Here is a 23,011-nt window from a genome sequence, read left to right as displayed (position 1 = left end):
AGCGGCCGGCGTGTCGCGGGCTGAGTGCGGGCGCGGCGTGGGCGGCGCCCCACCACTGGCGGTCGGCGGGCTTCTTTCCTCCCTGGCCCCGTGGGCAGGATAAGGAGGCAAAGCCCGCGCGGCCCACACGCCCCACCGGAGGCCCCGGCCCCGGCTCCGCGCCTGCGCCGTCGGCCCCGTCCCCGCCGCGCGGCGATGAGGTCAGCGGCTGACGTCACCCCGGGCGTCTCCGCGCCCCGCGCGCCGTGGTGACGCGTCCCCGCGCGGGCCCCGCGCTGCTGGCCCGTGCTCGCGCGCTCGGGCCGTGCGGGAGCGACCGGCGCGATGAAGGAGACGCCGCTGTCCAACTGCGAGCGCCGCTTCCTGCTCCGCGCCATCGAGGAGAAGAAGGTAAAGGCGCGCGCCGGGCCCCGCCGCTGCGGGCCGGCGCGGGCGCGGGAGTGAGGCCGCCGTTGTCTTTCAGCGCCTGGACGGCCGGCAGACCTACGACTACCGGAGCCTGCGCGTCTCCTTCGGGACGGACTATGGGTGCTGCGTGGTGGAGCTGGGCAGGACCAGGTGACGGCGGGCCGGGTCGGGCGCCCCTGGGTGCTGCCTGGGGGAGCTGGGGAGGACCGGGTGGCGGCGGGCCGGGTCGGGCGCCCCTGGGTGCTGCCTGGGGGAGCTGGGGAGGACCGGGTGGCGGCGGGCCGGGTCGGGCGCCCCTGGGTGCTGCCTGGGGGAGCTGGGGAGGACCGGGTGGCGGCGGGCCGGGTCGGGCGCCCCTGGGTGCTGCGTGGGGCAGCTGGGGAGGACCGGGTGGCGGCGGGCCGGGTCGGGCGCGGCGGGGGCCTTCGGGGTCGTGGGCGCCGCACGCCCGCCCGGCGCTGCGGGTTGTCGGAACCACACTCGAGTGGGACCCGCCGGCGTCCCGGTGTTAGGGCCATACTTGTTGCGTATGATTACGCTTAAAAGTACATTTTCTTGCATGAGCATTGTCACTTGGTTTTTATTTTGGGGTCACCTCCGGCTGTGCTCAGGGATCTCTCCTGGTGGGCTTCGGGGGAACATGTGCAGTGCCAGGGCTCGAACCCGCGTTGGCCGCGGGCAGGAGAAGCAGCCGACCCTCTGTACTATCGCCCCCGCCTCTGTGACATAATTGTTCAGATCATATAAAGCACTACAAGCACCAGGGATCACACCAAATCTTTAGTTTGGGGCCGCTGTGGCCCCAGAACAACAAAAAAACTTAAACTTTTTTGAAGTTTAAGTTGAAGTTGAAGTTTTGCCATCTCGTATCAATAAACATTTTACTTAGAAAAGGGAAGGAACGGTTATAGTGTGTTTTAATCTGTCGGAATATTTTAGTAATTACTTTTTTCTGTCAGATTTTAGTATTATACCAATGTGTGTAGTTACTGTACACATACAGGTACATATTAAACATGCATATATAATTTCAACTAACTATAATAACATGTTAAGTGTGTTACTAGGGTAAGATTGAAAGTTAATTTTCTGTTTGTCTTCTTTTTTAATTCGGAAGGAAATATATTTAACACATTTCGACTTTATGTTTGCAGAGTTCTTGGACAGGTTTCCTGTGAACTTGTTTCTCCAAAACTCAATAGGGCAACAGAAGGTATTCTTTTTTTCAACCTTGAACTTTCTCAGATGGCTGCCCCAGCTTTTGAGCCTGGCAGGTATTTAAATCTTTATCTTAAACTGCTTTAGCCAGAGGAAGCCCAAACAACAGTGAACTGTTGTTTCAGTACCTGGTGTTCTTCCTTCTCGTAACAGTAGCCCATTCCTATTATTTTAGGCAGTCAGATCTTTTGGTGAAGTTGAATCGACTCTTGGAAAGATGTCTAAGAAATTCAAAGTGTATAGACACAGAATCTCTCTGTGTTGTTGCTGGTGAAAAGGTGGGTAATAGGCCCCAAATTCTTAATCTTAGTTTGAGGGTTATTGATTATTCCTTTTATCTTTGGAGATTCAGTTCATTCACATTTAATGTGGTTAATTTCAAATATTCATAAGCCTACCATAGAACTTTGTGTTTCATCGCTGAAAGGACAAGGTTGATGAAAGTAGCAACTTGGAAACTGGGGGAGGGGAGGGGGCCTCACTGAAAGCAAGGTATGTGCTCTACTACTTAGTTATATCCATGGCCCCAGGACGTAAAAATCCTAGAGTATTTTTGACTCCAGAGCAGGCCCTTGGCCTTCCCATAGTTCCATACTTGAATACAGTACTTCCTGTTTGTGTTCTCTAACTCCAAGCCTGATCTTTTTAATTGTGTCTCCTACTTTAAAGTTTTTGGAGCCAGAGCAGTAGGACAGCGGATCAGGTATTAACACTGCATGGTACAACCCCAGGTTTTATTCCCAGTTCCCCATATGGTCCTCTGTGCAACTGCCAGGAGAGATTCCTGAGCACAGAACCAGGAGTAAGCCCTGAGCACTGCCGAGTATGGGGACCCCCCCCACTCCATTCCTTCCTTCCCCCACCCCCCAATCTCAAACTTTTAGGCTATACTTGACAATGTTTATGATATCATGTGTGCCCCCCCATTTTATTTTTCTAGATAATTTTTTTATTGTTACACTAGTAAGTAGCCACATGCATTAATATCATAAGGAAAATTTGCAGTGTACTTATTTCTTATAAACAGCCACTGGTTGTGATTTAAATTTTTGTTTTAAATTCATATTCAGGTTTGGCAAATACGTGTGGATCTGCATTTATTAAATCATGATGGAAATATCATTGATGCTGCCAGCATTGCTGCAATTGTGGCCTTATGTCACTTCCGAAGGCCTGATGTCTCTGTTCAAGGAGATGAAGTAACTCTGGTAAGTAACCCGGGATGTGAACTAGGCTCCTTTCTGTAAATGAGTATTCTTATGTGCAGTAGCCAGTTATTAGGAAGTCTTATAGATGACCGGTAGATAGGATCTAAAATTTAATGATTACATGTGATCAGAATGGTCCTTGAAATGGCCCTTTCTTAGATCTTTGGTTTCTGGCAACACCCAGCAGTGCCCAGGGATTACTTCAAAGTCTGCACTCGGATCACTCTGTGTAGGCTCAGGTGACTATATGGGTGACAGGGATTGGACTGGGTCAGCCACATAAAAGACAAATGCCCTTCCCACTGTACTGTGGCCTTCTCTCTGGCCTCTTCTTTTTTTTTTAAAGAGTCTTTTGAGAGTGGGGACTCTTCACACATACTGTGCCATGAGTAGCATTTTGAAAAATACTTTAAAGTCCTGGAGTTACAAAGTCAGAAAGAAAAAGGTCACTTAGCTAACACTGAGCATTAAAGGAATTTAATTTTTAGATATTTGATGTGCAAGATGAATTTTTATATTTTGCGACAATGGTATTTGAATCTTTTTTTCCACAGTATACTCCTGAAGAGCGTGATCCTGTTCCATTGAGTATCCATCATATGCCCATTTGTGTCAGTTTTGCCTTCTTTCAGCAAGGGTACGTCTTACTCTCATTTTAAATGCATATGGGGACCAGAGCAATAGTATAGCAGGTAGGGAACTTGCATGCGACCAACCTAGGTTCAGTCCCTGGTGATCTCCAGTATCACCCCAGAGCAGTGCCAGGAGGGATTGAGCCCAGACTCCAGACATGCAAAGCATATGTTTAGCCCAGTGAGCTACTTCTCTCGCCTTGTTAGTCAATTTTTTATTAATATGCCACCAGTCATAATCAAAGTAAGTTTTCAGTTTAGATTATTATTTAAAAGCAAGTACAAAATTAATGTGATTTGTACTAATAGTACAAGCAGTACCGAGTTAGGATCAATCTTTTGTCCATTAGTTATTGGGCCAGGTTGTGGCTCAGTGCATGTCTAAGGATCTGTGTTCAGATCATTCCCAAGCAGCGCGAAAACTTGAAAAAAAATTTTTTTTGCTTTTTTTTCTTTTTAGATTTATTTCTGAGTCTCTGGGATCAAGGCCATTAAGCAGCTTGATCAGGAGCCAGAGGGGCCGTTCGTGGGCGATGATTTGGGGTCTCGTTGGGGTGGGGAAGACAGGCCCGGCTCCCCCCACCCCCACCCCCATCCCATGAGGCCCAACAAGTTTCGTCACTGCGGGCCCAAGCCTGACTGTCCAGTGGCCTCTGGAGGATGACTGCCACCGAGCCGCCAAGAGGGAGCAGGCGGAGTGACAACACCCTTTCCTCCCTGGGGTGGCCCTGGAGCGATAGCACAGCGGGTAGGGCGTTCGCCTTACAAGCGGCCAACATGGCCGACCCGAGTTCGATTCCTCTGCCCCTCTCGGAGAGCCCGGCAAGCTACCGAGAGTATTCGATATGCCAGACACAGTAACAGCAAAGTCTCCAATGGAGACGTTACTGGGCCCGCTCGAGCAAATCGACGATCAACGGGAGGGCCTTCTTCTTAGAGTGATTCATCCATATACTCAGACTATGCTCTTGACTTTTTTTATTATTTTTTAAATTATTTTTTTAAGGCAGCCAAGAGGGTTTATTTTGCTAGAATAAAATGCAAAGTTGCATGGAGATCAGGAGGAGGAACTGTTCTGAATAGTACCGACTTCATCAGGTGGGCTCTAGGCTCTGCGCTCCTAGGCCCCTCCCCCCCCACCACACACACACCAGAGAGGCTTCTTTTTTTTTTTAATGTAGGAGTACTGCTATTTATTCAGCCACTGATTAGCTGATTGAATTGTGCATGAACTCCACCTTACTTTTTTTTTTTTCATTTTTTATAATTTTATATATTGAATCACCGTGAGAGCAGTTACAAAGCTTTCGGGTCTAAGTCTCAGTCATACAATGAAACACCCGTACCTTCACCAGTGCCCATTCTCCACCACCAAAAACCCCAGTATACCCCCATCCCACACCCTCCCCCTACCTGTGGGGCAGATGATTTCCACATTACTCTCTCTACTTTGGTCACATTCAATATTTTGACACCAGACCCACCATTATTATTTGAGATTTTACCCTAACACTCAGATCTGCTGAAAAGGCAACAGTAGACAATTCGTGTTCTTTTGCTGGTTATGAATAACATATGATGTCTCGTGGTTGCAGTTGGGCCATGTGATTTTGAAATTCTGAAATTTTAACACTTAAATCTGGAGGGATTTCTGCCAAAAGCCACCGTGTTTTGAGATTTGCTCCTGAGTCTCTGGGATAATGGCCATTGAGCAGCTTGAACAGGAGCCAGAGGCCATTTGTGGGTGATGACTTGGGGTCTCGTTGGGGTGGGGAGGACAGGCCTGGCTCCACCCCCATCCTGTGAGGCCCAACAAGTTTTGTTACTGTGGACCCAGACCTGACTGTCCAATGGCCTCTGGAGGATGATGGCCACCGAGCCGCCAAGGGGGAGCAGGCAGAGGGACAACACCCTTTCCCTCCTGGGGTGGCCCAGCAACAGTAACCTACTACGTGGTTTGGATGCATTTCTGCCAAAAACTGCTGGGTTTTGAGATTTGTTTCTGAGTCTCTGGGATCAAGGCCATTAAGCAGCTTGATCAGGAGCCAGAGGGGCCGTTCGTGGGCGATGATTTGGGGTCTCGTTGGGGTGGGGAAGACAGGCCCGGCTCCCCCCACCCCCACCCCCATCCCATGAGGCCCAACAAGTTTCGTCACTGCGGGCCCAAGCCTGACTGTCCAGTGGCCTCTGGAGGATGACTGCCACCGAGCCGCCAAGAGGGAGCAGGCGGAGTGACAACACCCTTTCCTCCCTGGGGTGGCCCTGCGACAGTAACATACTGCGGGGTCCGGACGCAGTTCTGCCAAAAGCCACTTGGTTTCGAGGTTTGTTTCTGAATCTCTGAGATCATGGCCATTAAGCAGCTTGATCAGGAGCCAGAGAGGCCGTTCGTGGGCGATGACTTGGGGTGTCGTTGGGGTGGGGAGGACAGGACCGGCTCCCCCCACCCCCATCCCGTGAGACCCTGCATGTCTTGTCACTGGGCACCCAAACCTGACTGTCCGATGGCCTCTGAAGGATGGCGGCCACTGGGCCGCCAGGGGGAACAGGCCAAGGCATGAAACCTATTCCCACCTGGAGTGGCCCAGCACTGTTAACCTACTGCAGGGAGGTTTTGTTACTGTGCAGATACATTTCTGCCAAATGCGTTAACCTACTGCAGGGAGGTTTCGTTACTGTGCAGACGCATTTCTGCCAAAAGCTGCTGTGTTTCCAGATTTGTTTCTGAGTCTCTGGGATCATGGCTATTAAGCAGTTCAGTCAGGAACCAAAGAGGCCATGCCTCCAATTATATAGCTGAGCCGGAGGTGGTTTGTGGGTGTGTTTCCCACATACCTAACTTTTGGCCATTTACTTTCTTGGTAAACTTTGCTCCAAGTTTTTGGGGTCTGGCCAAAGGCACAGCAGCAATTTTTGGGTATCTGAAAGTCTGAAGGCGCCATCAGGCTGCTGATGCACTCGCCTCACAGGTACAGATTGACCTGCTGGTGGCACCATACCCCCATTGACTTTTTTAAAATGCTTTTAAAAATATCCATTATGTTAAAATTAGAAAACATTCAGTCTCAGATTTGTTCAGCTCCGTTTTGACATTTCTTTCAGAACATACTTACTGGTGGATCCCAATGAACGAGAAGAGCGTGTGATGGATGGCTTGTTGGTGATTGCCATGAATAAGCATCGAGAAATTTGTACCATCCAATCCAGTGGAGGGATAATGCTGCTGAAAGACCAAGTTAGTCATGACTTTCGCTCTTAAAAGCTTCCTGGGGGCATGCAAATGCTGCCTGATCCCATGTGCTGCTTGTGCCCACATGACCAAGCACATGTGCACGCATCTCCCCTCTTGAGATGTGTACTGCCATGCTTCCATATCTGATGCTGAGGTGTGTGTAGGAGCTTTTTCTGCCTTTAGAGAAGCCTGTGTTCTCACACTCCTCTCCCTCTTTTCCCTTCCTAAAAAACCTCCAAATGAAGTGTTTCACTTTAAAAAAAAAAAAGGCAGCTATGAAGCCAGCAATGTCTTAAACTAGATCTGTGGGTCATTCAAAGAAAGGAAAGTATACATCTCAGTGGATGATTTATGTGTGGCTTTATCTAGTGTCCCTTAAATTGTCTGCTGCTGCCAGACGTAAGTTCTATCACTGAGCTGCATCCTCAGCTCAGTCCTTCAAATATTTTAACTTCCACATCTTAATGTAATCTGTGTTTCCAGTGTATTGTTTTCATTTGAAAATAAAGGTTAGGCTAACTTACAAAGATACAAAAACTACTTTTCTTTCTTCGAATAGCTTTATCTTTAAATAAATGGAGTCTACTATTGCAACTAGGTTTTGAGATGCAGCAAAATAGCTGGTGTGAAAGTAGCAGAAATAACAGAGCTAATACAGAAAGCATTGGAGAATGATCAGAAAGTTAGGTAAGTTTAAATTTTTTTCAGAATTCATTGACCTTTCTATGCATTTTTCTGTTGACACTTATTACAAAAGGATAACCGTCAGTTTTTCACTTGAGTAATTGAGCTATTACTTTATTACAATTAAAAGCAAAAGTTTTAAATTAACTTTTTTTTGTGGTGGCGGGATGGTTGGTCCATATCTGATATATGCTCGGGGCTTACTCCTGGGAGTGCTTGGGGGACCAGATGTAGTGCTGGGGATTGAACCCAGGCAGGCCACATGCAAATCAAGTTTCCTATCTAGTATACTATTACTTCAGCCACAATGAACTTTTTCTTAAGGAAAAAGAATGTAGTGATTCAAATTAATAGAATAGAAAGCTGTGGTTGATATCAGTGTTTGCTCACTTGAAGAACGTAGTACATGCTTGGAACATAGTCTATTAAGTGGCAAATACAGCAAGTGGGGTGGGGAGGGCGTCAACACCCTGTTGATTTGGGGGACCAAGGATCAAACCCAGGGCCCCAGGGCTTCTGTGTATAAAGTATGCACTCCAGCCCTTAGAGAAAGCTCCCTGGTCCTCTACATATTTTTAATCTTACAGATTTTGAGGTTAACTTGCTAGCCAAACTTGTTTCATTTCAGATTCATCCCTCAGAGGCAAGGTGGTTAACTTTTTCCCCTTAGTCATTTATTCCCCTTCTAATATCCCCCGTCCTTACCTCATCTGGTTTCCACTCCCCCCTGAAATTTACACAGGAAAGAAGGTGGAAAGTGTGGCTTTGCAGAATCTATGGTACATCAAAGGATCACAGCATTTAAAATGGAAAAGGCCCCCGTTGATACCTCTGCTGTGGAGGAGAAGGCAGAAGAAATCATTGCTGAAGCTGAACCTCCTTCAGAAGTGTATCTTTGTTTTTAAATTTGGTGCAATCAGGGTATGTGAAGGGCTTGCTTAGTGAAATTTATTCTTTGAAACATAGTATTAGAAGATACTTAAGATAGAAGACAAAGATAGTGACGTGAAAAATTAAGGATATCCACCTCCTCTTCCATTCTTTTACTAAAAGTTATGAACATCCATAACGTGAAGAATAAGTTCTGTTCTTTAATCAGTTGTTTGGTCAAGCACTTGCTTTTACATATTCTTGAAGCTACTCATCCATATACCAGATTTCTCACTACAACTGAAAGGTTGAGAGCTAGTGTATGTGTTTTGCTAATTTCTCAGTTGCCATGAAATTTTACCAATTCTTTTTCTCTTTGTTCAGCTATCCCTATTATACGTATCATAATGGCTTCCTCTAAGAATTTAAGGCACAGGGATTGGAGGTGCTTACCTTAAACTTGGCTAAACTCTTTGATGCCTGGCACCGCATATGCTTCCTCAGGCATTACCAGAGTCCTTTGCGTAGAGCCAGGAGTAATCGGAGTACCACTGAATTGGATATGCTCTCCCCCAACACCCCCAAGATTTCAGGCATAATTGCAGTGTTCTTAAAAGGAAACTTTGATTCTGTTTTTCAGTACTGCATCAAATAGTATTTTATCCTTTAGTTTTCTTAACTTGTAAGTGTTTCTAAACCTATACTATGGACTCCTGGTACTGCCCAGATTGGAGAGGGCATAGAAAATACTTGGGGTGAACTTGAAGACTCTGAGAAAGAAGACGAGGATGAAGGTGGCAGTGAGGAAGCTATCGTTCTTGACAGTATCAGCATGGATACTGTAATGGAAGTCTCTAATAATGGAAGCCAAGGTAGGTGGTGCTTTATGGGTTTTGTTACCTAATGTCTGTTTCCTGGTCTCAGTGATTTATTATATTAGCAGTTCCTTTTTAGGAGAAAGTAAATAGGAGTTAAACGCAGTTAAGCTATTGAAGTTAATGCAGTTGTTAAGTTCTTTCCTACATTTACTTACCTTCACAGGGCAGCGGCACTTTGTTTTTTGGGCCGCATCAGACAGTATCAAGGCCCATGTTGTGCTGGGGATTTAAACCAGACCCGCTGCATGTTGTTGTTCTCTCAAGGCCCTTGAGTGGCACTTTACATCGTTAAAAAAGTTTTGCTTTTTTATTTGTATGTACCTGGGCTTGTTTTAGAGGGCTATGGTGTTTTTTTTGGGGGGGTGGGGGGTGTCATTTAGGAGTATACTTTGTGGTAAGTAAAGGTAAAGTAAAGGCCCTCCCGTTGATCGTCGATTTGCTCGAGCGGGCCCAGTAACGTCTCCATTGGAGACTTTGTTGTTACTGTGTCTGGCATATCGAATACTCTCGGTAGCTTGCCGGGCTCTCCGAGGGGCGGAGGAATCGAACTCGGGTCGGCCATGTTGGCTGCGTGCAAGGCAGACGCCCTACCCGCTGTGCTATTGTATACTTTGTGGTATCAGGGATCAAACTGCTCAGCAGCATACAACAGGGCAGGCACTTTAAAGGCCCTGTACAATCTCCAAGAATGAGGTTTCTTTAAATGATATCACTTCTGCATACCTCTCTACAGTACTTTCTAAATTCAAATATTAAAAAAAAAAAAACCATGTCATAATGTATTAGTGCTTTCCAAACAGGGCTTTCTGCATATAGAAATGTTTTTTGTCTATATGATCCAATATACATATACCTATTGAGCAATTAAAGTTTGACTTGTGTGAGGAATTGTTTTCATTTTATAATAAAAATTCTATAATACAAAAACAGCTGCAAGGTTTGATAGTACAGTGGGTAAAGCACTTGCCTGGAATGTAGATTATGCAGTTTGATCTTAGGCCTTGCATGTTCTTCGTGCACTTACAGGTGTGCACCCTGGGCACTGCTGAGTGTAGTTTCTCTAGCCAAAATGAAGGATAAGGCTGGTGGGGGCGACAAAAAAAAAAAACCCACATGCTACCATGGGAGCAATATGAGAACCTAACAGTTCTGCGAGTACCCAGGGCCTCACACATTTGATACACGTGCTTCTACTGGAGCCATATCCCATAGAACTGAAGACTAGACTTGTGGATACTTTTTGTTTTAAAACCAAACTCAGCAGGTAGGATGTTTGCCTTCATGTAGCAAAACTCTGGGAAGAAGCCCTTAGCACTCCTGGATATGGCCTCCAAAAACAACAGAACCACCAAATCCTTGAAAAACAGTCATGCATTTAAAAATAAAAAGGTACAAAACATACCAAGACATATAGGAACTGGACCAACCTCTAAAGGATACAGTGTAGAGAATTTTATAGCATTGAACAGGACTAATTTAATTACACCTATCTTGGTAATGTGTAGGTTTTTAATGTTAGAGGACCACAGCCAACATCTCTAACATGCTTAAGGAAAAGAAGACCAAAGATACAAAGAACTTCTGAACTACAAACATAACATTTCATGATAGATCCTGGCAGAAATAAATGCATTCAAAGGAGATAAGTAAGCACTTTTAGACTAGTGTCAACCGCAGTAAATGGAAAGAAATGAGGTCTTCATGAAGTATAAGTCGCATTAGTTTCTGGAGAATTTTAATGGAGGTTCTTCTTTCAGTGTTTGTAATTGTGGCGCCGTCTTGTGGAATACCATAAGGAATTCAATATTGTCTGTTTCCAAATTGGTTATATTAAACATGATTTATTTCTATTTTCTTCTCACTTTGCTGTCAGGACATGTGCCAAATGGTTCATGGGGAATAACCCTTGGAGGTGGGAAAGAACCAAGTTGGTCTGTGAGCCCCTACCCAAAGAGCAGCTCAGGCTGCTTGGTTGAAACTGGAATCTTCCAAATTTGGACAAATTTCAAGTTTTTCCCCCCCTTTCCTATCCCCCGCGCTCTTCTCCAGATGCCCCTATAGTACTCTCAGACAGCGAAGAAGAAGAAATGATCATTTTAGAACCAGACGAAAATCCAAAGAAAATAAGGTAACAAACAGATAACTTATTGAGGCTTATTCTGATTTTAGCCTGTCCAAGAGTGCCTTTCATTAGAAATCCAGCCTTCCTGTGGCTTTCAACCTGAGATTTAGAAAAAACATTAAGGCCTGATTCTGTAAGATAGATACCTTCTTCAGTTATGTATTTTACTGTTAATAAATGGCCATGTTACATTGTACCAGGGGACAGTAATTGAGGTTTTCTATTTTGATGATCCAAAATTTAATGTGCAGAACGGTGGGTTGTCGGTACATCAGCAGTAGAATCAGCTCCCAGTGTCATTATTGTGATTAAACTGCTTATTACTTTCTATTTACAGAACACAGGCTATCACTTTAAGAGAAGAAAAAGCACCCAGTAAAAAGCCAGTGAGAAAAAGAAAAAAGAAGAAAGCTGCTAATTAAAGTTCATACTTGTCTATTTGTATAACTATTAAAAAAAAGTTTATATAACTGCTAACAATGTACTTGGTGCTTAACTGCTTCTGAATTCACAAATCCAATACATAACCTGATTATCCAGTTTTTTTTTAACAGTAGTACGAGGGAAAAGGAAAAACCAAAAACCTGGAAAACATACGGGTTTTTAAATAACTCATTTCAATAAAGCATAAAAATAGATGAGGACTACAAAAGGCATTTTCATGTGCAAAAAGTGGAAAGAATTTTAAAAGACCTTCCGTAAGTGATAGTTGCTCAGTGCTGAAATCAAGTATGGGTTGATTTCAGATTATACCCAAGTCAGCAAACTCAGTTGCTTAGGAAAACAAATGTCTTCACTGAGATAGATGATGAGGGTCTATTTTCCTAAAGCTATTTTTAGGAAAAAATATTTGCCCTAATTTTTCTCAATGAAATTCTAGTCACATTTCAACCTCAAATTAAATTTGACTTATTCCAAGTTTTCCAAATCAATTTATTTATTTTTATCATCTTGACAGGTGTCATTAATGTTAATAAAACCACTTAAAATCAGCCAGATATCTAAGATAGTGTAAAATGTACAAAAGATACACAAATTTAACCCATTTAAAAAAAGCAATAGATACCATAATTTGTACTTGACTATAACTTCAGTATTCAGAAATGATTGTAAAACTTAAAACCTCAAATAAAAACTGTACATCATATACTTTGATTTACACCTTAGTAAACCAATATAGCCTCTGTCACACATTTAGTGTTTCTGGTGGGTTGAGGAGAGAAACGCCATGATACCTGCAAGTAAGGGAGAGAAATCTGTATTAGGAAACAGTGAGAAAACCATAGGGTTATATTAGAATCTCAACAATGTTATTTCTTGGGTCCAGGTATAGCTCAGTAATAGAGCAACTTCTACCTTACAGGCATGAGGCCACAAGTTCAAGCCCTGGCATTTTCCACATGCCAGATGCCACCCTGATAGCAAAGACATCTGGGATCCCTGGTACCAAAACGTATGCAATCTCTGGCAAGCTGCAAACAAATGTGCAAGTGAAAACTGTTCACTGACTAACAGAGGGAAGGAAAAGTGACGCTTCTATCATCGACCACCTAAAAGTACACATATACCCATGTCCCCTTTCACATCCTCAGCAGATGCAGGGCAGAAAGCATCTCACTGCTACCTAAACCAATGAATGTGGCCAGATGTGCTCAGGGATTGAACTTAGGCCGCCTCTATGGATAAGCATGTGCTCCAGCTCTTTGAGAAATGGCAAGGCCTCCTGACCCCATAGTTTTTGGAAAAGCAAGATTGTTTGGTACATAATTCTTACTTTGAGTGTTTGTACTTTTCTCTTATTGACTGCTGTGCATGCTGTGGTGCTCTGAGGTAGGTTTGGTGAAGGTCCATGAGACAAGGCTTAAGATTTTCCAGAGTATATCCAGTCTTTTGAACCAGTGATTCAGGCTACAGAGAAGGGAGAAGAGACAATGAATTTTGTTTAGTAAAACCTAAACACAATGGGTATTTAGCATTAAACTTGAGTTTGAAACTCCAGTACTAGAACTAACTTTTTTTTTGGGGGGGGGGGGGGAGTTGCGGGGGAATACACCCAGTGATGCTCAGGGGTTTCCATATGGGATGACAGGGATCGAACTTGGTCATCTGCCAGGCAAATAAATGCCCTCCCCGCTGTGCTACCGCTCAGGCCCCTCTCATGCCAGTTCTGATGGGCTTTTCCTCCTTTCCCTACTAGCAGGGAATTCTTTAAACACACCTTTCAAATCAAAACCTTTCAACCTTACATCATGTTAAATAAATAGAAAGTCACTTTAAGCAATGATACAGACATTACAACATTACAGCCATTATAATAGTTTTCTCAGTACAAGTTACCTGATAGTTGTCTTGGACCTAGCTTCTTAAATTGTGGGTCACAACCCCATGTGGGGTAGCATAAAAAAGAAAACTAAAAATCTGACAAGAGCAAATGAGTTTTGAACCTCCAATGACCAAAAATTATTTCAAAATCAATCACATTAGCTATAAATCTAAGGTGTGTCTAGAAGGGCTCACCCAAGTTCTTCGGCAAAATGAGTGGAAGAAGTTTACAAAGAGTCCTGTTCTAGAGACTTCATTCTGGCATTAGCATTACATCACTGGGAATAGGCAAAGATGTGATACATACCCAACTTTGTCCTGTAACAGTGTAGAGTGCTAAATGAAAGGCGGCCCCAGCAATAACGGATGGCAAATACTTGAGGTATGGCTCAGCATCTATCAGACTTAACTCTCCCAAAAACTGGAATGAAAAATGCATATGCTTTATGATCACAAGAATTCCAGGATTTAAATTTCAAATCCTTAGCATGTAAGTTTTTTAAAAAAATATCCGTCTTTTAAGATCAGCTCTATAGCAACAGAGGGAGATAAATTACAATAGCTCAATTTTTAATTTCACATACTATCTTTTAAAAAAAAAATTGGGGCCATACCCAGCTGTGCTCAGGGCTTACTCCAAGCTCTGCACTCCTAATGGGCTCAGGGACCATATGGGTGCTGGAGAATAAAACCAGGTCATCTCTTTATAAGGCAAGTGCCCTAGTCACGCAATAGTAGCTTCAGCCCTTTATTCGCAATTTTAATGTTTTCCCCATATTCATCTTTTATTTGTTCCCTTTTCTTTTTTGTGGGGGAGGAAAGTGTGATGCAGGGCTTTTCCAAGCAATGCTGAGATGACCCACGGGCCAGTTAGAGCGATTCTTAGCCAATGGGCTGGCAGTTTAATGAAGGTGGAGGTGCTGCTTAGGTCCAGTGGTATGGGGTCTCCAGGGCTGCACTCAGTGGTATTTAAGAAACACCTAGTGCTGAGGATTGAATTAGGATCAGCCTCATGCAATGCAAGTGCCTTAACCCTGCAATTATCTCTGGTCTTTTTAAATGATTCCTACAGCAATTATCCTGGTTGCCATCTTACAAGACTCGACACACTGCTATTCTTAGTTTTTGTCAACTTATATCGCCTTCGGCAAAGGTAGGCTTTCTCTTACTGCAGAGCACCAACCAGCCTGGGAATAATGAAAGAATCCCCTAATCAAAACTGCATAATAAAATCAAGGTTTTTCCATAATTATCATTACACCAAAGAGTATTATTCAATAAAATGAGAAGAACTTACCATTGCTAAACTTTCAACTTTGCAGTTTGCTGACTGCTGGTGTAGAAAGTATTGGGTAAGAAACTGATTTACTGTTGGTGCAGCCAAATCAAAAGCAAGGACTTTCAGAACTAGGTGCTCCATTCTCAGGACTTGTTTCTTGGTATAGGTATCATCTGTAATGTACACAAATTCTGCTACTTCGGGGGGGTATATTTCTTCAAACTTTCTACAATAAAGAGTTTTTAGCAATCAGTCCCCAAACAAGCACACTTCCTTATCCCAACTCTAGTCCCTTTAAGCACAATGAAGACCCCAAAGTCCCTCTCCAGTGACCTGTTCCCACTGACAGGTGACCATTTCCAACAGAAAATAATACATGTTTCATGTTTTTCTAAGTTCAACAGGGAGATTTAACTGGCAGAAAGCACTAGGAACCAGTCTTTTTAGTTCTTGTTTTGTTTCTTAGGTCACTTCTAACAGTGCTTAGGACATACTCCTGGCTCTGTTCGGGGAACCACATGTGGTACAAGGTACAAACACTGCCATAGGCAAGGCAAATGCTTCACCAACTATACTATCTCTTTGGCGCACACACAAGAAGTCTTTTAAACGTATGTAAACTAGTCCTAGTGTGTGTGGAAAAAGTAGCCAATAACCATGTTCATTAAAGGACCCACAGTATCCACATCTGGGAAAACTAATGTACTAAGGATTTTAGCCACAAATGCCAAAACTAAAGCAGGAAATTACTTTGTATGGTGTGCTAAAGCATCACAAAGTTTATAACTATCATTTCTTCCCTATGCAGAAAAGTAACAATCACTGAATCCAACAAACCAAGTTGTACTTACGAGGCCAACAGCATAGCCGCAGTGCCCACCAGCTGAAGTTTTCCTCTCAACACTGACATTGATGAGAGGAACCTATCAATGTAGTTCACTGCCAAATGCAGCGTCTCATTCTGTAGTTTATATTCTTCTCCTACTTCCACTAACCAGTCCACAAGGATAGCTCTCATACTGTTAGTGATATCTGGCTGTTTCTTCATGTAACCTACTTTAGGTTTACATTTAACCTGTTGAGAAAGTGTTAAAACTGAAATAAGACTATTTTACCATTAGCAAAGATTCTATGCGCTGGAAACAGTAAACTAGTCATTAGCAGTTACAAATATTAAACAACCTGTCAGTTTCATTCTTGTAGGTAATCTGTCACTGTCCTCCCGTTGTTCATCAATTTGCTCGTGCGGGCCCAGTAACATCGCCATCGTGAGACTTGTTGTTACTGTGTTTGGCATATTGAATATGTCACAGGTAGCTTGCCAAGCTTTGCCATGCGGGCAAGATACTCTCGGTAGCTTGCCGGGCTCTCCGAGAGGGGCGGAGGAATCGAACCAGGCTCTGCCGGGCCAGCTGTGCGCAAGGCAAACGCCCTACCGCTGTGCTATCGCTCCAGCCCCTTGTAAGCAATAGAATGGAAATTGTACTTACCTCCATCTCCCTAAGGTATGTGTGTATGTCCTCATGGTAGTCTGGTACGTCATTCACATTCACTGGTTTTTCATCTTCCAGAATAACTGACATGTCCATAGTGTGTGGGGACTCTGGGAGAAGTCAAAATGTGATCAAGCTCTTAGTAATTTGTTATTTAACAGTGAAGTGTGGATGCTCTTATCAGAAACTCTATGATCAATCAAAACATTCACTTCATCCCAACAGGTATGCACAAAAGCATACCTCACCATGGTTTTGTGCCCTGTACCTTTATTAAAAAATGACTTTAGAATGACTTTAATAATAAATAAAAGCTACTGGCCACACACAGGAAAGAATTTGAGGATGGGCTATTAGGCTGAAGAATGGAATAAAGGATGGCTGTTAGGACAGAGCTAACCCAAGTTTGGCGGTTTTAGCTCTGTCCTCATGTATGCAGACCCCAAAGACAGACTGACTCAGCGGGACTTAAGTGCTCACAACAGAGTTAAAATTTGTCCCAAAAACCTATACAAAAACTTACAAATTATTATTTTTGGCCTGGGGGATAATGCAGTGCTAGGGATTAACTTGGAGCTATATCCTTTGAACTATTTACTTACTTTTCAGTTACTTCTCTCATCAATGCAACTGAGTTGAACTGGATTGGATTTAGAGAGCTGCAGAGTTGACTGAAGAGCTTTATTTTAAAGAAACAGTACAAACCAGGCAGCACTGTCTGCAGCAGACACCCAAGTGTAAATTACAAATCAATTATAGTACTGGAGGACAATGTCCCTCCTACGTAATCAAACTGCCTTTTGGGGTGGAGGGTGGAGGGGTAGTGTCACGCCCATTGGTGCTCAGAGCTTACTCCCAGCTCTTGCACTCAGAGATTCCTCCTGGATGGGCTCAGGGAACCATATGGGATGCCAGGGTTCAAACCTGGGCTGGCCATAAAAGTAAGTAAAGGTAAAGGCCCTCCCCGTTGATCGTCGATTTGCTCGAGCGGGCCCAGTAACGTCTCCATTGGAGACTTTGTTGTTACTGTGTTTGGCATATCGAATACTCTCGGTAGCTTGCCGGGCTCTCCAAGAGGGGCGGAGGAATCGAACTCGGGTCGGCCATGTTGGCCGCTTGTAAGGCGAACGCCCTACCCGCTGTGCTATCGCTCCAGCCCATACTCAAGGCAAATGCCCTTTTTTTTTTTTTGCATCACACCGTGTAATCCCATCAACCAACGTAATCCCATCAATGGCCAAGACCAAGAGACTATAAAACCCAGCTCCAGGAAGCTCCCGACATCTTATTATCTCTCTCTTACTTTGGACAACCTGGCAGGCTACTGAATGCAACCTGCCCACATGGCAGAGTCTGGCAAACTCCCCGTGGGGTACCCAATATGCCAAATACCAGTAACAGTGATGGGTCTCATTCTTCTAACCCTGAAAGAGCCTTGAATATGGCACTTTTTAAAATCTCAGGGCTAGGGCGAAGGAGACGTTACTGGTGCCTGCTCGAGGCAATCCACGAACAACAGGATGATCGTGATCGTGATCGCGTCACACCCGGCAATGCACAGGGGTTACTCCTGGTTCATGCACCCAAGAATTACTTCTGGCGGTGCTCAGGGGACCATATTAGATGCTGGGAATCATACCCGGGTCAGCTGCGCACAAGGTAAATGCCCTACCCGCTGTGCTATCGCTCCAGCCCCATTTTTTCCCCAAATGCCCTTCTTGATGTATTATTAAACTGCTTTTATTGAAACAAATTTTAAGTTTGCAGGGGTGTTACATCTCACAGAATTTAAGGGTACACCCTCGCAGACCACTCTGAATAAAGTGTTCGTACAAAGTGAATACTGACTACAGCACCACCAAGCAAATACATCTAGAGTTAGAGTAAAATAAAATCCACAAAACCCTTTCATTAAGTACTAAGGATCAGCTAAGAAAGTAATTTTTTGGTTTGATTTGGGGCCACACCCTGTGGTGCTCAGGGGCAACTCTCAAGCCCAGATGGAGTGGTGTCATTCCTGAATGCTCAGGGGATGTCCGTGTGGTAGAAGGAAGACAGCCTGTACCCCAGCCCATGGAGGATCTCTCCAACCATTTTGTAGTATTTCTTAAGATGCAAAACACCACTAATTGAACCTACTTAATGATTACCTAATTTTCCCCTAAAACTTACCAAAACTACCATCCATTGGACAATCAAGAGGTACCAGTGGTTTTCTCGGTCCAGGTAAACTAATAGCTGAATTAAACGCCAGGATATCTTCGCATTCTTTTTTGGGTTCATCAGGCCTTTTCTGTGGCTCTTCTGCTTCATCCACGTGGATGGTGAATGCAGGCTGTTTACTGTTTGCTTTCCAGGGAGCAGCAGTGAGTTGCTCATCGTTTACAGGAAGATCCTTAAGAGGTGCAACCTGAAAAGAAACAGAGAGCTAGCTTTGAGCTATCGCATGGAAGTTTTGCTTCCTTTCCCTGTGCGCCTGAGCCTTTCCTTTGAGTTAAAAAACAAAGCCCAGACAAGCCCCAATGAGTAGAATTCAGAAAGGGGCTCTGCCGTCTATCACAAGCATCTCCACAACGGTCGGAGATACTGAGCGTAAAGGAACCGAGCGGACATGTAGGGAAGGGATGACAAAAGAAGGCTGTCGGCCACCGCTTTCACCGCAGGGTGGAACCCAGAACAAATCCGGCTAAAATGGCGCAATTTTCCAAAAAGTCAAGGTTTTCTTCACACCCTCCTACAGCGAGGCAGCCTCCGACCGAAGCGGGGCCGGGCCGGGTGCGAAAGGAGGCCGACCCGTGCAGCGGCAGGGCCGGACCCCGCGCGCCCGCCCCGCGCCCCGCGCCCAGCCCGGCCCGGCCCGGCCCGGCCCGGCCCGCCCGACTCACCCGGCGCGCCTTGGGCCGCTGCAGCTGCGGCGGCGGCGGCGGCGGCGGCCCGCGCAGGCTCCCGGCCTTGAGCACCGCCAGCGCGGCGCGGGTGCGCGGCTGCGGGGCGGGCGCCCGCGCAGGGTCCACATTCTCCTGGTCCTCCAGCGCCAGCAGCGCCGCGCCCGCCTCGCGGGCCGCAGAGCCGCCCAGCATCCCGGCTCCGGGCGCCGCCTGCAGCCGCGCCCCGCCGCCCCGCCGCCGCGGCCCGAGTGCGCGCCCCGTGATCGCGAGCCGAGCTGGAACGCGGCGCGGGCCGGAGCCGACAGAGCAGGAGCGAGCCGCCGCCGCAGTCCGGCAGTGCGCGCAGTTCAAGTGTCCCGCGACTATTGAAATGGACCAATCCGGGCGCCGCGCCCGTGACGTCACTCCGGCGCCGCGCCCGTAGCGAGCGAGGGCGGCGCGAAAGCCGGGGCGTGGGAGGAAACGCGCCTGCGCGGGCGGCGGCGGCGGCGGCGGGGCGGGGCGGGGTGGGGCGGGCGGGGCGGCGGCGAGCGCGCCTGCGCGGGCCGGGGCGGGCCGGGCCGGGCCGCGCCGCGCCGGCGCCCGCGCCGCTTGCTGGGCTGGCCTGATCCAGCCCCTTGGGCCCCACCCTCGCCCGCCCGGGAAGAAGCGGTGGGTTTAGGGCTCTGCCTGATCCGTTCTTAGCCGGCCATCCTCCAAGTCGGCAGCCAACATACAGCACCCAGTGTAATTCCGGAGGCCTGCACAAGCCGTGTTCCATTAAGAATTAAGGGTCGTGTGAAAAGACCGACTTGGAACTTGCAGCCGTCAAGGGCCACTGGGAGAGGGCAGCCAGTAAGGCGTTTGCCTTGCACGTGGTTTGACCCAGGGTTGATCCCTTGCACCCCCATAAAACCCCGCCAAGCGCACCATGAGTGATCCCTGGGTGTAGAGCCAGGAGTAAGCTCTGAACACTGCCAGCTGTGGCCAAAACGCCAAAAAACAAACCCAACCAAACAAAAACTTTCTAGCTACTTGTGCCTTTAGCAAATTTTCATATTTAATATACAAGGGAAAAAAAGACATATACTTAAGCTACTGTTTTCTAACATACATGAATCCCTCCTTTAAAATGAAAGTTTCCTTTTTTCCAGTATCATTTTTTTGGCACATAAAAAACAAAAGAATGCAACATTCCAGTCTGGGAATGGGATTTAGTAGTAGGGCCTTTGCTGGGAGGAATGAATTCTATCCACGCCTAAAAACAAAACAATTCCTCATATATAAATCAACGAGTTGAGATTAACAAAACTTCGTTAGCTATTTTTCCTATGTCCTCTGCTGACCATTTTAAAAACAGAATGTGTGTGTGTGTCTGTAATGTCACAGCTTAAAGCTTCAGTTTATAGTCATTGGTTTGCAAGATTTACAATTAGGAATGTTCAAGTACAAATTAAAATTTCTTTCCATTGCATAGGCTGAAAAAAGACATGAGTGCCTATTCCTAACCTAAGAAGCCATCACTAGTTCTGTACTGCTCACTTTGAGTACAGTTGAGCAACTCTACTGGTTACAGCATATCATTAAAATTCCCAAGTCTTATTTTTCTGGCCATGATTTACAACGCCAAGTCAACAGACATGGGTCACAAAACGTTATAAATCTAAGATCCTAGAGAAAAGTCACCCCTACCCCCCACCCCACTGGCTGACAACATGCATAGTTACTGGATGCAAACAGGCACCAGCACTTGGGTTCTACTTCTAGTCTTACAAAGTTAAGAGATGGCTAAGAGGGTGGGAGAGAGAGTACGGTGTATAGGGCACTTGCCTTGCACTCCATCGACCCAGGTTCAATCCCTGACATCCCATATAATCCCCTGAGCACTGCCAGGACTAATTCCTGAGCCAGAGCCAGGAGTAATGCTTGAGCATTACCATGTGTGGCTCAAAAACAAAAACAAAAACAAGCTAAAAAAAAAAAGCAGCAGGATGAGAAAGAATAAAATCATACAATTTTCCAAGACACTGACAGAGCTAGTGGGTCTTAAAGATACACAGCAAGGTAGCAGTCAAAAACACAAAAAAGAACCGATTCTTGTAAATGTGTTGTTGGTGGTGGGGTGGGGAGTGGTGTTTGAAAGGGACTAGGGAGGAGGGGGGTGGGTACACTGGTGTGGTGTTGGAATGATATGCATGGGAAACCATCATTAACAGTATGGTAACTCAAAGAACCTCAATCAATTAAAAAAAAAAAAAGTTAAAGCAAAACAAAATTAAGAGCAGGGCCAGAGAATGGTACAGCGTGTGAGGCATTTACTTGCCTTGCATGTGATGGACCTGGGTTGTATTCCCCTGGCAACAGACATGGTCCCCTGAACACCACCAAGAATGAGTCTTGAGAGCAGAACCAGGAGAAGCAAGCCCTGAGCACAGCGGGTATTGCCCCAAATCAAAATGATGTCAATATCAAATGACATAATGTGTATTAATGCATTTTGAAAGCTATAAAGTAGTTTATACATGTATGTATTGCAGTCTGTCAAATATTTAAACATTTTTATTTTCCAGTATTTCTCAATAAAGTTTAAAAATATCCATTTGCTAACAATTCACTAAAATCCATTATGACTCCAATTGCATTTAAAAAATTTTAAAAACTCTTAATTTTAAAGTTTCGTTTGTAAAAAAAAATAACATTACTAAAAAAGTCACATTCAAATATTATTTTAGGTGTTAAAAATCGCTTTAAAGGGCTGCATTGATAGCACAGCAGGTTGCCTTCCACCCAGCCAACCCAGGTTCGATTCCCAGCATCCCATATGGTCCCCTGAGCATCGCCAGGAGTAATTCCTGAGTGCAGAACCAGGAGTGACCCCTGTACATCGCCGGGTGTGACCCAAAAAGCAAAAAAAAAAAAAAATCGCTTTAAGTTATAGTATATTTAGCTTATAATTCAGCTTCAACTTTTTAAAATTTCAACCGCCAACGTTTTTAGAACTTTACCTGGTTTATAAATCATGCAGCATCAAAAAAAGCAATCAAAGCATTTTGGTCATAACTGTCCAAAATCTCCAATAAAAGAGGTACTTTGGTTTTGACATTGGTGCCTTTGAACTTGAATTTGTCTATGAAAAGATCGGTGATCATACCTATAAGAAAGACATTAATTTTCTATTACTGATTAGTTTTAATTAATGACATATGATAAAAGTGAATGCTTGAGAATATATTTCCAAGTACCCATAACTCTACTATTTTAACATAAACAAATTTTGAAAGGATAGTTTTTTTCTTTTTAGATTTTTATTAAACGGATAGATTTTTTAAAAAAATTTATTTGGGGAATTTTGAAGCAAATTAAAAAATATTAAGTATTTTGCTAATAATCCTTGTAAACTGCAAAAACTGATTATAAGCTATTAATTTAGACTGCTGCTGGCCAGTTTTGAACTGCTAGTGGTATATTTCACATGACAATGACTTATTTCTCCCACCAAGCAGATTATTTTGACATTGTATAGAAAAATCCTATTCTAACAACTTTATTTGCATTGAAATATTCCATCAAATGTGCTGGCCATTCTTAGAATTTGACTTATTCCTGGGTTGAAAGATCTCCTGAAATTATTTCACCTTTGAGTTCTCTCAGACATAAAATGAAAACAATTCAAGCTATCAACTCTTTATCTAAAATCCTCGATGCAAGATACATTTCTGATTTTTTCACATTTTAGAAAGATAATAAGGAGAGTAAATCACATTATGGCATAATACCTAAGAGGAACTGAAGGAGTAT

General features: G+C 44.7%; 3 protein-coding genes across 4 annotated transcripts in view; 1 reads left to right on the top strand and 2 right to left on the bottom strand.

Moving 5' to 3' along the window:
* Positions 1-258: 258 nt before the first annotated feature.
* EXOSC9 (exosome component 9) lies at positions 259-11,730 on the top strand. The gene is made up of 12 exons (XM_056134494.1): positions 259-390; positions 464-558; positions 1,563-1,682; positions 1,802-1,904; positions 2,697-2,834; positions 3,389-3,471; positions 6,569-6,701; positions 7,297-7,385; positions 8,125-8,271; positions 8,940-9,124; positions 11,180-11,258; positions 11,590-11,730. Exons 1-12 carry the CDS (start codon positions 325-327, stop codon positions 11,672-11,674), a joined length of 1,323 nt encoding a protein of 440 aa, XP_055990469.1. The 5' UTR covers positions 259-324; the 3' UTR covers positions 11,675-11,730.
* Positions 11,731-12,150: 420 nt separating this feature from the next.
* Positions 12,151-19,500, bottom strand: CCNA2 (cyclin A2). The gene is made up of 8 exons (XM_056134497.1): positions 19,232-19,500; positions 18,519-18,756; positions 16,344-16,456; positions 15,705-15,928; positions 14,872-15,079; positions 13,882-13,995; positions 13,027-13,160; positions 12,151-12,487 (listed from the first exon to the last, which is right to left on the bottom strand). Exons 1-8 carry the CDS (start codon positions 19,424-19,426, stop codon positions 12,439-12,441), a joined length of 1,275 nt encoding a protein of 424 aa, XP_055990472.1. The 5' UTR covers positions 19,427-19,500; the 3' UTR covers positions 12,151-12,438.
* BBS7 (Bardet-Biedl syndrome 7) overlaps positions 18,647-23,011 on the bottom strand; it is a 49,426-nt gene continuing 45,061 nt past the window's right edge. The window contains exons 19-20 of one of the 2 annotated variants that reach the window (XM_056134493.1): positions 22,219-22,364; positions 18,647-18,756 (exon numbers count right to left, since the gene is read on the bottom strand). In XM_056134493.1, the coding sequence (XP_055990468.1) occupies positions 22,231-22,364 (134 nt within the window). In that variant the 3' untranslated portion in view covers positions 18,647-18,756; positions 22,219-22,230. Of the gene's footprint in view, positions 18,757-21,898; positions 22,365-23,011 lie in introns of those variants that run through there. The other variant, XM_056134492.1, reaches the window with a different exon arrangement.

This window comes from Sorex fumeus, unplaced genomic scaffold (genome assembly GCF_029834395.1).
Source record: "Sorex fumeus unplaced genomic scaffold, SorFum_2.1 ptg000099l, whole genome shotgun sequence".
Classification (NCBI taxonomy): Eukaryota; Metazoa; Chordata; class Mammalia; order Eulipotyphla; family Soricidae; genus Sorex; species Sorex fumeus.
This window is presented reverse-complemented; position numbering and strand designations above follow the sequence as displayed.